This window comes from Aquarana catesbeiana, linkage group LG03, assembly GCF_042186555.1.
Source record: "Aquarana catesbeiana isolate 2022-GZ linkage group LG03, ASM4218655v1, whole genome shotgun sequence".
Taxonomy (NCBI): Eukaryota; Metazoa; Chordata; class Amphibia; order Anura; family Ranidae; genus Aquarana; species Aquarana catesbeiana.
Genome location: NC_133326.1, coordinates 655,007,767 through 655,024,375, shown reverse-complemented (window position 1 = coordinate 655,024,375; position 16,609 = coordinate 655,007,767). Strand labels below are relative to the sequence as shown.

Genomic DNA, 16,609 nt, shown 5'->3' with positions numbered 1-16,609 from the left:
TCTGGGGTAAAAAGGTTGAGACGGCTGCCATAAGCCAAAATGTCCATGTGCTATATTTTTCTCCCTTATTATCAGCTTGTATCAGGCTGACTATCAGGCTTCAGCACTTTGTGAGTCTCTGACCCAGAACAAGTATACACATCAGCAAAATCTGAGAAGAGACATCAGGCGTCCTTATGCTTGCTGCACGTAAAAAAAAAAAAAAAAAAAAGTAAAAGTCATTAATACCCAGTATTTGTTTTCATAATAAACCTTTTCAAATACTGAAAAGATAAAAACACTACCATTTCCATATCCTTGTACACTGTCAGCCGAAAATGATATTATCTGCATTTTTGCCGATAAGAGAAAAAGGTGCCCATAATGGCAATGAAAATGCATGCAATTTTACCACGATTTTAGTCATGCGACTCAAAAACCTCATCAAAAATATAACACAGGTGTGTTATTGATCCGTTCTTGCTGCATTTTCAATGCATTTCAACGGGGAGGTGCATATTTGGTGCAGTTTTGTTAACTGACCAAAAAATGCAGGAAGCAAGATTTTTTAACACCACAATGGAAGCGCAACAGACCAGTGTGAAGACACACGTAGAATTTAAAGGGATATATTTTTCTTGCACTAAGGCTTCCTGTACACGGGACGTTTTTACAACCTCTCCTGAACGATTTAACTTGACAGATAGTAACCCACATTAAAATGTCCGTTTTGCCGTGTTTAGGTTTAGAAGCGTTTTTTCCACCAAAATAGCCAAAAAAATGAAAAAAAAAAGCCTGTAAACGAAATGCGGCTAAACGCGAGTTACCGCGTTTAGCCTTTGAAACACCTCTAAACTCATCTTCTGAACCCATTTTTTTGCGTTTAAAAAAAAGCCTCTAAACAACTGCCTAGAAACGACTATAAACGACCCTGTGAACATGTACTAATAAGATAACAGAGGAGAGTTCAGGGGCAGCTGAAAAAAAAAAAAAATGCCCAACTGCTCCTAAATGTTTGTTTAGCAGCAGCAGTGTACATGAGGCCTAAAAGGTGCCAATAATGGTCGACAATAAATGTATAGTCATGATATTAAATTAACCACTTCCCACCTGCGCTATAGCCGAAAGACGGCTACAGCGCGGGCCTCATTTGCTGGGAGGGTGTCCCCTGTGGGGCGCGCTCTGTGATCACCGAGTCAATGAGACTCAGCTGATCACAGATCGGAGTAAGGGGCTGATCCCGGCCCTTACCACGTAATCAGCTGTCAGACAATGATAGCTGATCACGGGATGTAAACTCTTTTTCTCTCATCACGCTGTCAGGGGGAAGAGAAGAAGAAAGAACAAGAAGAACGAACAAACAAGAAGAACGAACAAACAAGAAGAACGAACAAACAAGAAGAACGAACAAACAAGAAGAACGAACAAACAAGAAGAACGAACAAACAAGAAGAACGAACAAACAAGAAGAACGAACAAACAAGAAGAACGAACAAACAAGAAGAACGAACAAACAAGAAGAACGAACAAACAAGAAGAACGAACAAACAAGAAGAACGAACAAACAAGAAGAACGAACAAACAAGAAGAACGAACAAACAATCCTAAAGTCTCATCTCTTTATTGAACCATTAACCATCCACAGTACTGGAGGAAAAAGCAAGTAGAATTACTTCAAAGAGAGCTAAATCACACCTCCAGCCTAATTAATTGGACTCCCAGCTGTGAAAACTACCAACTCATTAGCTATCATTGAAGTCATTCTTTTTTCAATCACTTTTTCCTCCAGCACCGTGAATTATTAATGGGCGTGTTCAATAAAGACACCAGAAATTAGAATGATTTGTGTGTGATCAGCTTCAGCGCAGTGTGTCAGTCTATGGTTGGGACATCCAGGAAGTATTCACAGCACTTCAATTTTTCCACATTGATATGTTACAGCCTTATTCTAAAATGGATTAAATTAAATTAATTATTTTCCTTAAAATTCTACAAAACAATACTCCATAATGACAACATGAAAGAAGTTTGTTCGAAATCTTTGCAAATTTATTACAAATAGAAAAAAAATCCCATGTACATAAGTTTTCACAGCTTTTGTCATGACACTCAAAATTGAGCTCTGGTGCATCCTATTTCCACTGATCATCTTTGAGATGTTTATACAACTTGATTGGAGTCCACCTGTGGTAAATTCAGTTAATTGGACATGATTTGGAAAGGTACACACCTGTCTATAGAAGGTCCTACAGTAAACAGTACGTTTCAGAGCACAAACCAAGCCATGAAGTCCAAGGAATTGTCTGTAGACCTCCGAGACAGGATTGTATGGAGGCACAGATCTGGGGAAGGGTACAGAAAGATTTCTACAGCATTGAAGGTCCCAATGAGCACAGTGGCCTCCATCATCTGTAAATGGAAGAAGTTTGGAACCACCAGGACTTTTCCTAGAGCAGGACGCCCGGCCAAACTGAGCAATCGGGGGGAGAAGGGCCTTAGTCAGGGAGGTGACCAAGAACCCGATGGTCACTCTGATAGAACTCCAGCGTCTCTCTGTGGAGAGAGGAGAACCTTCCAGAACAACCATCTCTGCAGCACTCCACCAATCAGGCCTGTATGGTAGAGTGGCCAGACGGAAGCCACTCCTCAGTAAAAAGATACATGACAGCCAGCCTGGAGTTTGCCAAAAGGCTCCTGAAGGACTCTCAGACCATGAGAAACAAAATTCTTTGGTTTGATGAAACAAAGATTGAACATGTTGGCTTGAATGGCAAGCATCATGTCTGGAGGAAACCAGGCACTGCTCATCACCTAGCCCAGTGGTTCTCAACTCCAGTCCTCAGGACCCACCAACAGGCCAGGTTTGCAAGATAGCTGAAATACATCACAGGTGATATCACTTGCTGCTCAGTGATTGCAGTATTCTAGTCTGCAACTCCCCAAGGTAATACTTAAAATCTGGTCTGTTGGTGGGTCCCGAGGACTGGAGTTGAGAACCACTGACCTAGCCAATACCATCCCTACAGTGAAGCATGACGGTGGCAGCATCATTCTGTGGGGATATTTTTCAGCAGCAGGAATTGGAAGACTAATCAGGATCGAGGGAAAAATGAACGTAGCAAAGTACAGAGACATGCTTGATGAAAACCTGCCCCAGAGCGCTCTGGACCTCAGACTGGGGTGAAGGATCATCTTCTAACAGGACAACGACCCTAAGTACTAGAGCTGCACGATTCTGGCTAAAATGAGAATCACAATTTTTTTTTGCTTAATAGATAGATCATGATTCTCTCACGATTCCCGCGGCGTACATCATCTTTCATATTAAAACAAAAAAAAAAAAATTGGGTTAACTTTACTGTTTTGATTTTTTATTTTATTAATTGAAGTGTATTTTTTTTTCCCCAAAAAATTGCATTTGAAAGACCGCTGGGCAAATACAGTGCGAAATAAAATATTGCAGCAATTGCCATGTTATTCCCTAGAGTCTCTGCTATATATATATATATATATATATATATATATATATATATATATATATATATATTTATTATGTTTGGGGGTTCCAAGTAATTTTCTAGCAAAAAATACTGATTTTAACCTAAAGGGGTTGTAAAGGTAAAAGTTTTCACCTTAATGCATTCTCTGCATTAAGGTGAAAAAAAAAAAAAAACATCCGACAATACCGCCCCCCCCCCCCAGCCCCTCGTTTTACTTACCTGACCGCTCGAAAGTCCCGCGCTCGCCCCCGACATCCTCTTCGCCGCTCAGCCTGGCCGTTGATTGGCTAGAGCGGATGGTTTCAAATCAGCGCAGCCATCGGCTCGCGCTGCTGTCAATCACATCCAATGACGCAGAGCGCTGGGGGGCGGGGCCAAGTGATACAGTGAGCAGCTATGGCCGCCGTCTATATCACGGGAGTGTGCCCACAAGCACTCAACACCATGTGAGGGAGCTCGCATGAAGGTGTTGAGTCCTTGCGGGGGGGGGGTTTGAGCCAAGACAGCCGCCGAGGGACCCCAGAAGACCAGGTTCTGTGCAAAACGAGCTGCACAGTGGAGGCAAGTATAACATGTTTGTTATAAAAAAAGAAGAAGAAAAAAAAAAAAAAAGTATCTTTAGTGATTCTTTAAGAAAGAAGTGTCAGAAAAAGATTTAGACTTTAAATGGTTAAACTTCCTGTATTTACAGGTTGTTGAAAACTTGTCAGACTGATTTACACAGAATTTTTATCTCTTTGATCTAAGAAGGAAGCTTAGTTCAAATGTTTCAAGTTAAAGACCTGGCAGGCTGCCCGAATGCTCTCTTTTTTTTTATTTAGTTATCAGAACATAAAATAACAAATAAAGACATTAAGAAAAGTATAACAGGATTCACACTATTACAGTTACATAATATAGCGAATGCATTTTTGATAAATACATTAAGTCAGTATAATAATCGTGAATAATCCTTCAAATTCATATCTTTAATTCAGTTTCTACCTAGTAAACCTCCAAGAATAAACCTATTCACCCCTAGGGGAGCAAACTGAACAGGTCTAATTCGAAAAAACAAAAGATGGAACAGGATGTGATCTAGTAAATCAATGTATTCCCGGATGCTTTCTTTTGACAGCTGAGTGAGCAGATAAAGTCTCTCCACTTGTTTATATGAAAGAATCAACAAATTCTGCAGGAGAGATCATCAAGGGGGGGGGGGGGTAAATCGAGATCACGATTTTTTTTTTAACGATTAATTCTGCAGCTCTACTAAGCACACAGCCAAGATAATAAAGAAGTGGCTACAGGACAACTCTGTGAATGTCCTTGAGTGGCCCAGCCAGAGCCCAGACTTGAACCCGATTGAACATCTCTGGAGAGATCTGAAGATGGCTGAGCATCGACGCTCCCCATCCAACCTGATGGAGATTGAGAGGTCCTGCAAAGAAGAATGGGAGAATCTGCCCAAAAATAGGTGTGCCAAGCTTGTAGCATCATCCTCAGAAATACTTGAGGCTGTAATTGGTGCCAAAGGTGCTTCACCAAAGTATTGAGCAAAGGCTGTGAATACTTATTATATACACGGGATGTTTCTCCTTTTTTTATTTTTAATACAATTTGCAAAGATTTCATACCAACTTCTTTCACGTTGTCATTATGGGGTATTGTTTGTGTTTGTAGAATTTGGAGGAAAATAAAATGAATTTAACCAATTTTGGAATAAGGCTGTAACATAACAAAACGTGGAAAAAGTGAAGCGATGTGAATACTTTCCGGATGCACCATAAATGGAGGATCAGATCGCATTTTATGGCAAATTGCGGGGGCACTCACCTCCTCCCCGCAGCCCCGGATCCCAGGCACACAGGTCACCAGTAATATCAGCAGCAGGCAGATCCCCCGGCAGCTCTTCATCCTGGCTGTCCGTGTCTGATCTCTCCCCCACAACACACACAGACTGTGCCCGCGGCTGGGGATTTACACCGGGATCACATGACTTGTCAGCCTCTCCCCGGCTCGGCGGCCAATCAGCGGGCGAGCATCGCTTGGTCACGTGACCAGGGTTCTGCTTGCCACTACAAAACAGCGTAGCCGTTCTGCCAGCAGGGGGCGGCGGTGTCACGCTGTGTGTGTGTGTGGCGGAGACAGAAGTAGGTGCTGAGAATTCCCCTTTGTACAGAGAGGAAGAGAGTCACATTTTAGTTTTGATTTTAGTAATCCTAGCATAAGCAGGTCCCAGAAAAGTCTCAGTGAAGTCAGGGAGGAGAATGAAGCTTCTGCATACATTTGGTGTCTCTTTTTCTTTTGTATTAATTAATAACCAGTTTCAGTTCCGGAAGATTTACCATAGTTGCCAACATTGTAAAAAAAAATTTAGGGACACTTTTTTGGCTGTAGGCGGAATCTTTTTATAATTAGGGGGCGGGGGCATGCGTTTGTGGGCGTGGCACATGGGAAAAGTAAAAATGTGGCGCGCAAAGGAAAATGGCCGTGGTTTACGCAAAATAGTGGGCGTGACTTACATGGGCGTGGCTCAAATGGGGTGTGGTTAGAGTCAGAGATGACTGAGGAATGGGGAGGGAAAGGGGGGGAGAGGAATGAAGGGACAGCAGCCCCAGATCCTACATAACAATAGAAATATGTCTATTCTAGAAAGTTTAACAATCAGCAGATAAAGATACTCCAAACACCTGGTGTTAGCACTTCAATCATCCCGGCACCATGGTTGTTATGGTGTCAGGATGATTGAAGTGCATTATTTCTATTATTACATTGTAATATAAAATGAAATCATTCAACTCACCATAATGCAGAATCAGTGGGATCCCTGAGCGTGTCACTAGCCACTTCGCCTGCCACCAGCCGTCCGTCCTTGCATCAGGTGCCCCCAGCAGAGTCCATCCTTGCATCAGATGTCCCCAGCTGAGCCCCCCTTACATCAGATGTCCCCAGCGGAGCCCCCCCTTACATCAGATGTCCCCAGCGGAGCCCCCCCTTACATCAGATGTCCCCAGCGGAGCCCCCCCTTACATCAGGTGCCCCCAGCGGAGCCCTCCCTTACATCAGATGTCCCCAGCGGAGCCCCCCTTACATCAGGTGTCCCCAGCAGAGCCCCCCTTACATCAGATGTCCCCAGCGGAGCCCCCCTTACATCAGGTGTCCCCAGCAGAGCCCCCCTTACATCAGATGTCCCCAGCAGAGCCCCAACTCACATCAGGAGTCCCCAGTGGAGCCCCCCTCACATCAGGAGTCCCCAGTGGAGCCCCCCCTCACACCAGGAGTCCCCAGTGGAGCCCCCCCTCACACCAGGAGTCCCCAGTGGAGCCCCCTCACATCAGGAGTCCCCAGCAGAGCCCCCCTCACATCAGGAGTCCCCAGCAGAGCCCCCCTCACATCAGGAGTCCCCAGCGGAGCCCCCCTCACATCAGGAGTCCCCAGCGGAGCCCCCCTCACATCAGGAGTCCCCAGCGGAGCCCCCCTCACACCAGGAGTCCCCAGCGATGAATCCGCCGCCATTACAGAAGGCCAAGGCTGAACAACATAATGTCTCCGCCGGCCGCGTGGTACGATAGAACCACTGCCCGCCCCTTTCCATAACAGATTGGCAGCGGGGAGCAGTGGGGCGGAGCAGGGATAAGCGGGGCGGGGGTGGGCGGAGTGCGGGGGGTGAGCGGCGCTGCAGCAGCTCGGTTTCTATTGAAGCCACCCAGCTCCACTCCACTTCTGGTCTTCTCAAAAATGGCTGCCGGCGGAGACATTGTCTCTGTCGGCCGCGGACCTCTAGTGGTGTCGAAAAATCAGGAAAAAGTGGATTTCTCAGGACATTTCCCGGGAATTGATAAAATCGGGAAAAGAGTCTAAATCTGGGGAATGTCCTGAGAAATTCGGGACAGTTGGTAAGTATGGCTTTACCCCTCCCCTTCATGACCAGGCCATTTTTTGCTTTACAGCACTGCGTTACTTTAACTGACAATTGCGCAGTAGTGCAACACTGTACCACAATAAAATGCGATATAAACAAACACAAAAAAAAACAATTTTGAAAAAAAAAATTATTTTCTGCTATCAAACATATCCAATAAAAAAATATAAAAAATCGAATTTCTTCATCGGTTTAGGTCAATATGTATTCTGCTACATATTTTTGGTAAAAAAAAGTTTGCATATTCCTGGTGCATTTTGCATTTTTCAACTGGACCTTTCCATAAAATGCACAGATGTGAACATGACCCATAAGAATCCATGTTAAATGGACTGTAGTGTGTTTCTGCAAAACTGAAATGCACTAAAAGATGCATAGGTGTGAACCAGGCCATAGCGTACAGAAGTACCTTGGATTACGAGCATAATCCATTCCAGAAGAATGCTTGTAATCCAAAGCAAGTTTCCCCATAGGAATCAGTGGAAACTCAGATAATTCGTTCCACTGTCACTGCTAGTGTATGCAGTACCGCATGTGGCCAGAGGTGGGGGGGGTGCTGGAGACACTTGGGAACAAGTGTTTCCGAGTGGCTCTGAGTGGCTCCGTCCAGCCCATAGCTTCCAACTGTTCCTGATTTCAAGGGACTGTCCCTGATTTGGAGCAATGTCCCTCTGTCCCTCATTCCTCCTCATTTGTCCCTCATTTTGGTCTGATCTATATAGTTGTATATAAAATGCACTTTTTATCTTTCAAAAAGTGTTTTCCAGCCCTAAACCTTTCATCCAAGTTCTAAATTGCTGCATTTGTAAATTCCAAAAGCCAGTATAAAGGAAAAGTAGTGGTAAAAAAAAGCACTTGTGGGTTTAACCAATCTTGTTTTTTTGTACAATTCTCCTTTAAGGGGGCGTGGCAGGGGGTGTGTCCTATGCCTGCATACTTTTGCTGATAGGTGTCCCTCATTCCCATCTCAAAAAGTTGGGAGGTATGCAGCAGCCTCTCTCCTTGACGATCAGGAGGTGCCAGCAGACATCTATTTTCCGCCGGTCGGCAAGTAGTTATTCTAAAAGGCAAAACTTTCTTTTCTCATTTTTGATACAGTAAAGAAGGGTTATAACCACCTGTGTCTCATTGGGGAGATCCCCCTTCACTTCCTGTCCCATAGCCAAAACAGGAAGTGAGAGGAAATCCCTCCAAAGTGACAGAATCCCTGGCTGTCACAGAACTAGTGTCCCCCCACTGGAAGATTTCCCCTTTATTCCTGTTCTGGTGACAGCCCAACATTTTTTGATTTTCTTTCACTTTCAGTGATGATTGGTAAACAGGACAAATAATGAGGATTAATCTCCCTAAATGGGGACAGCAATAAAAACTTGACAGGGGTTGTAATCCATCTTCACTCCAAAATCAATAGAAAAAAAAACAAGTTTGTCCTAGTTAAACATTTACAATCCTTTAACAATTTGGTATGGTCCATTTCAAGTGAACTAGTTGGTTCACTAACTATAGAGTAAAAAATAGAAGGGGCACAGAGAGCAGACAGTGATGGGAAGGATTTGGGTTTGGTGTCACTTTAAGTTCCACTAAAAGGAGTTTGAGATTTACAGAAGTAGAAGCCGGCTGACCTCACGCTGACAGCAGATGGTGAGTGGGTGGCATCCCTGGGTATCAGCTGAGGGCTCGGGGCCCTGGGGCAGCCACAATGCTCTTCACTCGGTTTCTGCAGCATTTTGTGATTGGGGTGCAGTGGCGGCCCGTTCATTAGGGGCGCACCCCCTGTCCATGCGTCCGGCCCCCTGATCTACATACAGGGCGCTAGACCATGGATTCCAATAGGGGGGGTGTTTTTTTTTTTTTTAAGCACCTAATTAGAGCCAGAGGCTCTAATAGGCTTCAAAAAAGGGTGGGCTCGGGGCGCAGAACACCGCGCTCCGAGCCCACCCAATTGCGTGATAATGGCGAATGAGTTATCGCTATTTTCACGCTGATTCCCCTCCCAGGCCAATCAGGAAGCGGGTCGCGAGACCCGTTTACCGATTGGCCAAAAGGAGAAGCATTGTTATTGGCCAAGGGGGAGGAGGAGGGAGGAGACACGCAGCTGGGGGAGAAGCAAGGGGAAGACTGATGGACCCTCCAGCCGCTACTCCAGAGTTTGATCACCATCCAGCACTCCCCAGCTGGAGGAGAGGAGATCGGAGTCTGGGCAGGACAGAGGTAAGAATGGCGTCTGTCTCCCGCGGCGGAGGGTGTTTCCGGCGTTGGTTTGCCCCCCCCAAATTATCGAGCACCAGCCGACACTGTTGGGGTGTAAGGGCTCCCATGCCTCAGACTGCGGGGGGGTGTTAGACTTGAAAAACCTGGGTGATTCTCTGTGAACCTCTCAATATCTCGGCTATGTGTCCTTCAATGAAGAAAATGCATTTTTACATCTGTCCGTGTTACTGCGAGGGAGATTTGTCCTCACTTCATGTCGTATGAAATTTTTTTTTACCAGACAGGAAGTGAAAGAATCTCTCTAAGGCATGTTTCACATTGGCAGTACTACTTACCACCCTCTGAAAAGCAATTTGCAGTTTATCGATTTTCAGAGGGCAGTATAGCTGGGGCTTAGGAGGTGTTCAAGAGGGGCTACTGTTGCCTCCTGAACTTTTTTTTATTTTTCTATACTTTTATTTTTAAATTGGCAAATGGTAGAGATGCGCACTGACAAAAAATTTGTTTGTTTTCGTTTCATTTGGTTTTTTTGAAAATTTGAAAAACTGAAAAATTCGGAAAAACTAATTTAGAATTTCCGAAATTCAAAAATTTGAAAATCTGAAAAAAAGAAAGAAAATCAGTAAAATTCGAAACAATAACTATTAAATTATAGGTATTGGAATTTCCTTTCAAATTTGGCTGTTTGTGAACGTAACGAATACGAATTTATCTGAATTTACGAATTATACGAAATAATGAATGCCGCATCTAAAGAAATGGAATGGAACAAATTAATAATAAATAATAATAAAAAGGTTTTATTATTATTATTATTGTTATTTATTATTGCTAGATCGTTATGTTCCATTCGTTTAGATGCGGCATTCCTTATTTCAGATAATTCGTAACTTTGGATAAATTTGTACTCGTTACGTTCACTAACAGCCAAATTTGAAAGGAAATTCCAATACCTATAATTTGATATTCATTATTAGTTATTATTTCAAATTTTCAGATTTTCATTCTTTTGAATTTTCAGATTTGCATTCTTATTCTTGGATTTTCAAATTTCCAAATTTTAGAATTTTTAAATTTATGAAATTTCGAATATTCGAATTTCCGAAATTTCGGAAATTTGGAAATATGAAAATTCGGAAATGGAAAAATTCGGAAATTTCAGAATTAACGAATTTGGCAAAATTTATTAAAAAACAAATTCGGAACGTAACGAATTGCACATGTCTAGCAAATGGCAATTCTACATTGCAAGACTTGAAACTGCAAACTGCAGTGTTCAGTTGCGGTGCGGCCCCCGACTGAAGCCAATGGGATCGTTTGGCGGGCGGTACTATCTGTCATACTCTGCACAATGCCACAACATACAGGTGCATGTCAAAAATATTGGAATATTATCAAAAAGTTCATTTATTTCAGTAATTCAATTAAAAAAAGTGAAACTCGTATATTTTATATAGATGCGTTACACACAGAGTTGATTTATTTCAAGCATTTCTTTAAAAAAAAAAAACATTTTTTATGATTTTGGCTTACAGCTGGTGAAATCCCAAAATTCAGTATCTCAGAAAATTGGAATATTACATAAGACAATTTTTTTAAAAAAAGGATTATTAATACAGAAATGTTGGGTTACTGGAAAGTATGTCCATGTACAGTATAGTATACACTCTATACTTGGTCGGGGCTCATTTTGCATGAATTACTGTATCAATGCGGCGTGGCATGGAGGCGATCATCCTGTGGCACTGCTGAGGTGTTATGGAAGCCCAGGTTGCCGATAGCGGCCTTCAGCTCGTCTGCATTGTCGGGTCTGGTGTCTCTCATCTTCCTCTTGACAATACCCCACAGATTCTCTATGGGGTTTAGGTCGGGCGAATTTGCTGGCCAATCAAACACAGTGATACCATGATCATTAACCACTTCAATACCGGGCACTTATACACCTTCCTGCCCAGGCCAATGTTCAGCTTTCAGCGCTGTCGCACTTTGAATAACAATTGCGCGGTCATACAACACTGTACCCAAACTAAATTTTTTTCAATTTGTTCCCACAAATAGAGCTTTCTTTTGGTGGTATTCGATCACCTCTGGGATTTTTATTTTCTGCTAAACAAATAAAAAAAAAAAAGACAGAAAATTAAAAAAAAAAAAAAATTGTGCTCTAGAATTTCCTGGTAGAGGGCTGCGCTGACTTTGGACTTGATAAAACACAGCGGACCAACACCAGCAGATGACATGGCTCCCCAAATCATTACTGACTGTGGAAACTTCACACTGGACCTCATGTAACTTGGATTCTGTGCCCCTCCACTCTTCCTCCAGACTCTCAGACCTTGCTATCCAAATGAAATACAACATTTTCCACAGTCTGTGATGATTTGGGGAGCCAATGGAGCCTCCAACTGCAGTTAGGCCTGGTTCACACCTATGCGTTTTATTTTTTTTCCAGTGCTTTTTGCAGAAACACACTACAGTCCATTTAACATGGTTTCCTATGGGACACGTTTACGTCTATGCTTTTTTTTCAGCCAATCGGTTTTTGAAAATGGTCAGGGACTTTTTTTTAAAAGCAAAAAGGTACGTTTTTTGGTTCAATAGACTTCAATGGAGAAGCTGCAGAAAAGCATTTATTGCGTTTTTTTGCCACAATTTGTGTTTTTTAATCAGCCCAACAAGAAATTGGCCAAAAAAACCAAAAGCATAAAAAAAAATTAAAAAAATGCATCAAACGTGGGATAAATGCATGTGTAAAGACACAAAACACTGCAAAAACAGATCAAAAGCAAACTGCATAGGTGTGAACCTTCAAGAGTTCTAATTCTTAACAACTCTATCTTAAATAAAGAAAACACTGTGGATATGAACATGCTTTAACCGCTTCAGCCCCAGAAGATTTTACCACCTTCCTGATCAAAGCACTTTTTGCGATTCGGCACTGCGTCGCTTTAACTGATAATTGCGCGTAAACAGACAGTTGCACCCAAACAAAATTGACGTCCCTTTTTTCCCACAAATAGAGCTTTCTTTTGGTGGTATTTGATCACCTCTGCGGTTTTTATTTTTTGCGCTATAAACAAAAAAAGAGCAACAATTTTCGCTATAATAAATATCCAAATTTTATTTTTTTTTTTTAAAAAGCAAATTTCTCAGTTTAGGCCGATATGTATTCTTCTACATATTTTTGGTAATAAAAATCGCAATAAGCGTATATTGATTGGTTTGCGCAAAAGTTATAGTGTCTACAAAATAGGGGATAGATTTATAGCATTTTTATTATTATTTTTTTTTACTAGTAATGGCGGCGATCTGCGATTTTTATCATGACTGCGACATTATGGCGGACACATCGGACAATTTTGACACATTTTTGGGACCCTTGGCATTTACACAGCGATCAGTGCTATAAAAATGCATTGATTACTGTAAAAATGTCACTGGCAGGGAAGGGGTTAACACTAGGGGGCGATCAAGGGGTTAATTGTGTTCCCTATGTGTGTGTTCTAACTGAAGGGGGGAGGGGACTTGCTACGGGAGGAGATAGATCGGTGTTCATACCTTGTATAAACACACAATCTGTCTCTTCTCCCCTCAGAGAACCGGGATCTCTGTGTTTACACACAGAGATCCCGGTTCTCGCCGTGTCACGAATGATTGCAGGAGCCCGGCAGTCATCGAGACCACAGGGCACTTGCATTGGCTCTGGGGGCGAGCAGCAGGCGCGCGCCTCTAGTGGCCACCAGAAGAAGCGACGTAACATGACGGCAATTCGCGCAGCCGAGCCATGTTGCCGCAGTACAACTGCGGCGGCTGGTTGGCAAGTGATTAATGGGCACAAAGACACCTTCATTTTAAAGTGGCCCTGTATGAAACAGAATATGGAGGCTGCCATTGCCGACCTTTCCTTGAAAAAAAAAAAAGCTCCTTTAACGTGATTGTAAAGTCTCGTTTGTGGTTTTTTTTTTATAAACATGTTAGTTATTCTTACCTCCTCTGTGCAGTTGGTTTTGCACAGAGCAGCCCGGATCCTCCTCTTCTCGGGTTCCTCTTTGCTGCTCCTGGCCCCTCCCTCCTATCGAGTGCCCCCACAGTCAGCAGCTTTCTATGGGGGAACTGGAGCAGAGTCACAGCTTACTGTGTCCATTCAGACACAGAGACCTGGCTCCGCCCCTTCTCTCCCCTGATTGACTGACTTTGATTGACAGCTGCGGGAGCCAATGGCGCAGCCCCTGTGTCTCAGCCAATCAGGAGCAGAGCCCCGGCCGGCTTAGACATTCGTGAGCATCGCTGCAGAGAGAGAAAGGGGGCTCAGGTAAGTAATTGGGGGGTGCTGGGGAAACTGCTACACACAAAAGTTTTTTTTATCCTAATGCATTAAGATTAAAAAAAACCTCCTGCCTTTAACAAATCCTTTAATTCTTTGAAGTCTGCCTCAAAGCAAATCTAAACTCCAGATCTGCATACACGTTCAGCATTAGTGGCTTGAAAAGTAGAGACATCAAAGTGCCAGGAAACTGCACCCATGCCTCCTTTAGGCCCCTTTCACACTGGGGTGGTAGGGAGCATAGGCGGTAAAACAGCGCTATTTTTAGCGCTGTTTTACCGCGGTATTCGGCCGCTAGCGGTGCAGTTTTAACCCCCCCGCTGGCGGCCGAAAAAGGGTTAAAACCCCTCGTATAGCGCGGCTATAGCCGCGGTATTACCGCGGTATAGCCGCGCTGTCCTATTGATTTCAATGGGAAGGAGCGGTGAATACACCGCTCCTTCACCGCTCCAAAGATGTGGCTTGCAGGAGATTTTTTCTTCTCCTGCCAGCGCACCGCTTTAGTGTGAAAGCCCTCGGGCTTTCATACTGAACAAACAGCGGAGGGTGTTTAGGGGCGGTTTGCAGGCGCTATTTTTAGCGCAATAATGCCTGCAAACCGCCCCAGTGTGAAAGGGGCCTTATTGCTGGGACAGGAAACTAAATAAAAAAAAAAACGATCAATATTCAGTCTGTGTGAACACAGGAGCAGTGCAGGTTCAGAGAGCATTTTCACAATTAAAATAAATGAATACACCGTGCTAGCTGCTAATTATTAGTAAATAAACAGATAACACATAATATGACAACACTGTAGTCACGTTAAATAACAGCCCCAATCAAGTGATAATTGTGCTAAAAAATAACGCAATCCGTGTTTCTTGGTGCTCAGACAAGGTACCCCCCACATGGATATGAACTCACCCCTCAATATGGACCAACCATCTCTAGTGTGGTCAGATAAGCGTGTCGGGGAGATCCCTGAAGATTTTCTTCAGCTGACAATTCCTGGTGTGGATATACCTCATGCAAGTAGATATGAAAGGAGGGACTTCATTGCGCAATACCGTTTAAAAAAAGTTTATTCAAAAATCTTAAAATAGTCACATATCAATAAAAAAAACTCACATGTAAGGGTGCCTGTGGCCTGGCACCCGGTGTGAATAGCAGGTGATTTTTCTGGGAAATCGGCCTACAAACAATGGTAAACCGCTCACAATGATAGTGAATTAAGATTCACCAAAATTCACCAAATGAATATTAACATCAGCCATGGTAGCCGAATATTGTTTTTATTTTATTTTTTTTTAGTTGAGTTTTAACTGTCAAACCAAAACTACTATTACATCACTCCACGGCTCTTTAACCATGTGATCGGCTGTGTCCAATCACAGCCGGTCACCTGTAAACAAGGAGATGCCGGTAATCGGCTCTCCTCGCCTCACACTGACAGAGTGTGAGGAGGGGAGACCCGATCAGCGGCATCTCCTCACAAGGGGACATCTAGGGATGTAATCAGGGAATTGATCATCAGTGCCCTGATTACAATAAATAAATACAGTGTCACAAAACAGTGCCCACCAATGCCAGCATATAGTGCCCACCAGTGGCAGCAATCAGTGCCCACCACTACCCACAAGTGCCACCAATCAGTGCCCATTAGCGATGCCAGTCAGTGCTGGCAATTAGTGCTGCCTATCAGTGCTGCCCATCACTGCTGTCGATCAATGCCCATCAGTACCGCCTATCCGTGCCGACCAGTGCCGTCTATCAGTGCCCATAAGTGCCGCCTCATCAGTGCCCACCAGTTCAGACTATCAGTGCCGCCTCATCAGCGCACATCAGTGAAAGTAAATTTTGTAACTAGGTAATTTTTTGCTGACAGGAAAAAAAAAAGTAAAAAACATTTTTTTTTTTTTTTTTTTTTCAAAATTTTTGGTCTTTTCTTTTTGTAAAAAATGAAAAAAAACCCAGCAGTGATTAAATGCCACCAAAAGAAAGCTCTATTTGTGTGAAGAAAATGATAAAAAAAAATTTGTTTGGGTACAGTGTAGCATGACCGCGCAATTGGCATTCAAAGTGCGACAGCGCTGAAAGCTGAAAAATGGCCTGGGCAGGAAGGGGGTGTAAGTGCCCGGTAGGCAAGTGGTTAACCGATTATTCGAAACAATAATCGGGCAACTAATCGATTATGAAAATAATCGTTAGTTGCAGCCCTACTGTAATGTTCAAACACTACCTGCAGTGTCTGTTGCTGACGACTGGTAGAGATGACTTGGATATCTTCTACCTCTACTACAGACAGAATCTGGCTGGTAAATTTGAATACTTACTCAAGGCTTGAATATTGTCACGAGGACCCCACTTACAGGGTTCTTCTCCCTCCAGAAATACTGTACCTGCACAACCACATCATACACGGTTTGAAAACAACACTACAGGTCCCATCTTCCACCATAGAAGCACGACAGTGACTCCTTCCACCCTCGCCGTTGTAGTTCAACAGCACTTCTTCCAGCCAGGAAGTTGTACCTCTGTAGGGACCTTGACATTACCTCCGCAATGCACTGATCACAGTTGCAATGTACAGCAGGCCTGAATGCAGAAATCAAACGAATGCCCTTTTTTCTTTTTACTAAAGTCGATGCATTCATTACATTTTTTTCCCAAAAAGTGAATTCTACTTTTAAAAAGCACGTAACCCCAGAACAAAAA

General features: G+C 43.3%; 1 protein-coding gene across 1 annotated transcript in view; it reads right to left on the bottom strand.

The window, feature by feature from the left end:
* Positions 1-5,493, bottom strand: part of MAN2B1 (mannosidase alpha class 2B member 1) — a 52,975-nt gene extending 47,482 nt beyond the window's left edge. The window contains exon 1 of the mRNA XM_073622730.1: positions 5,295-5,493. Coding sequence (XP_073478831.1) covers positions 5,295-5,375 — 81 coding nt within the window. The 5' untranslated portion in view covers positions 5,376-5,493. The remainder of the gene's footprint in view (positions 1-5,294) is intronic.
* Positions 5,494-16,609: the final 11,116 nt, after the last annotated feature.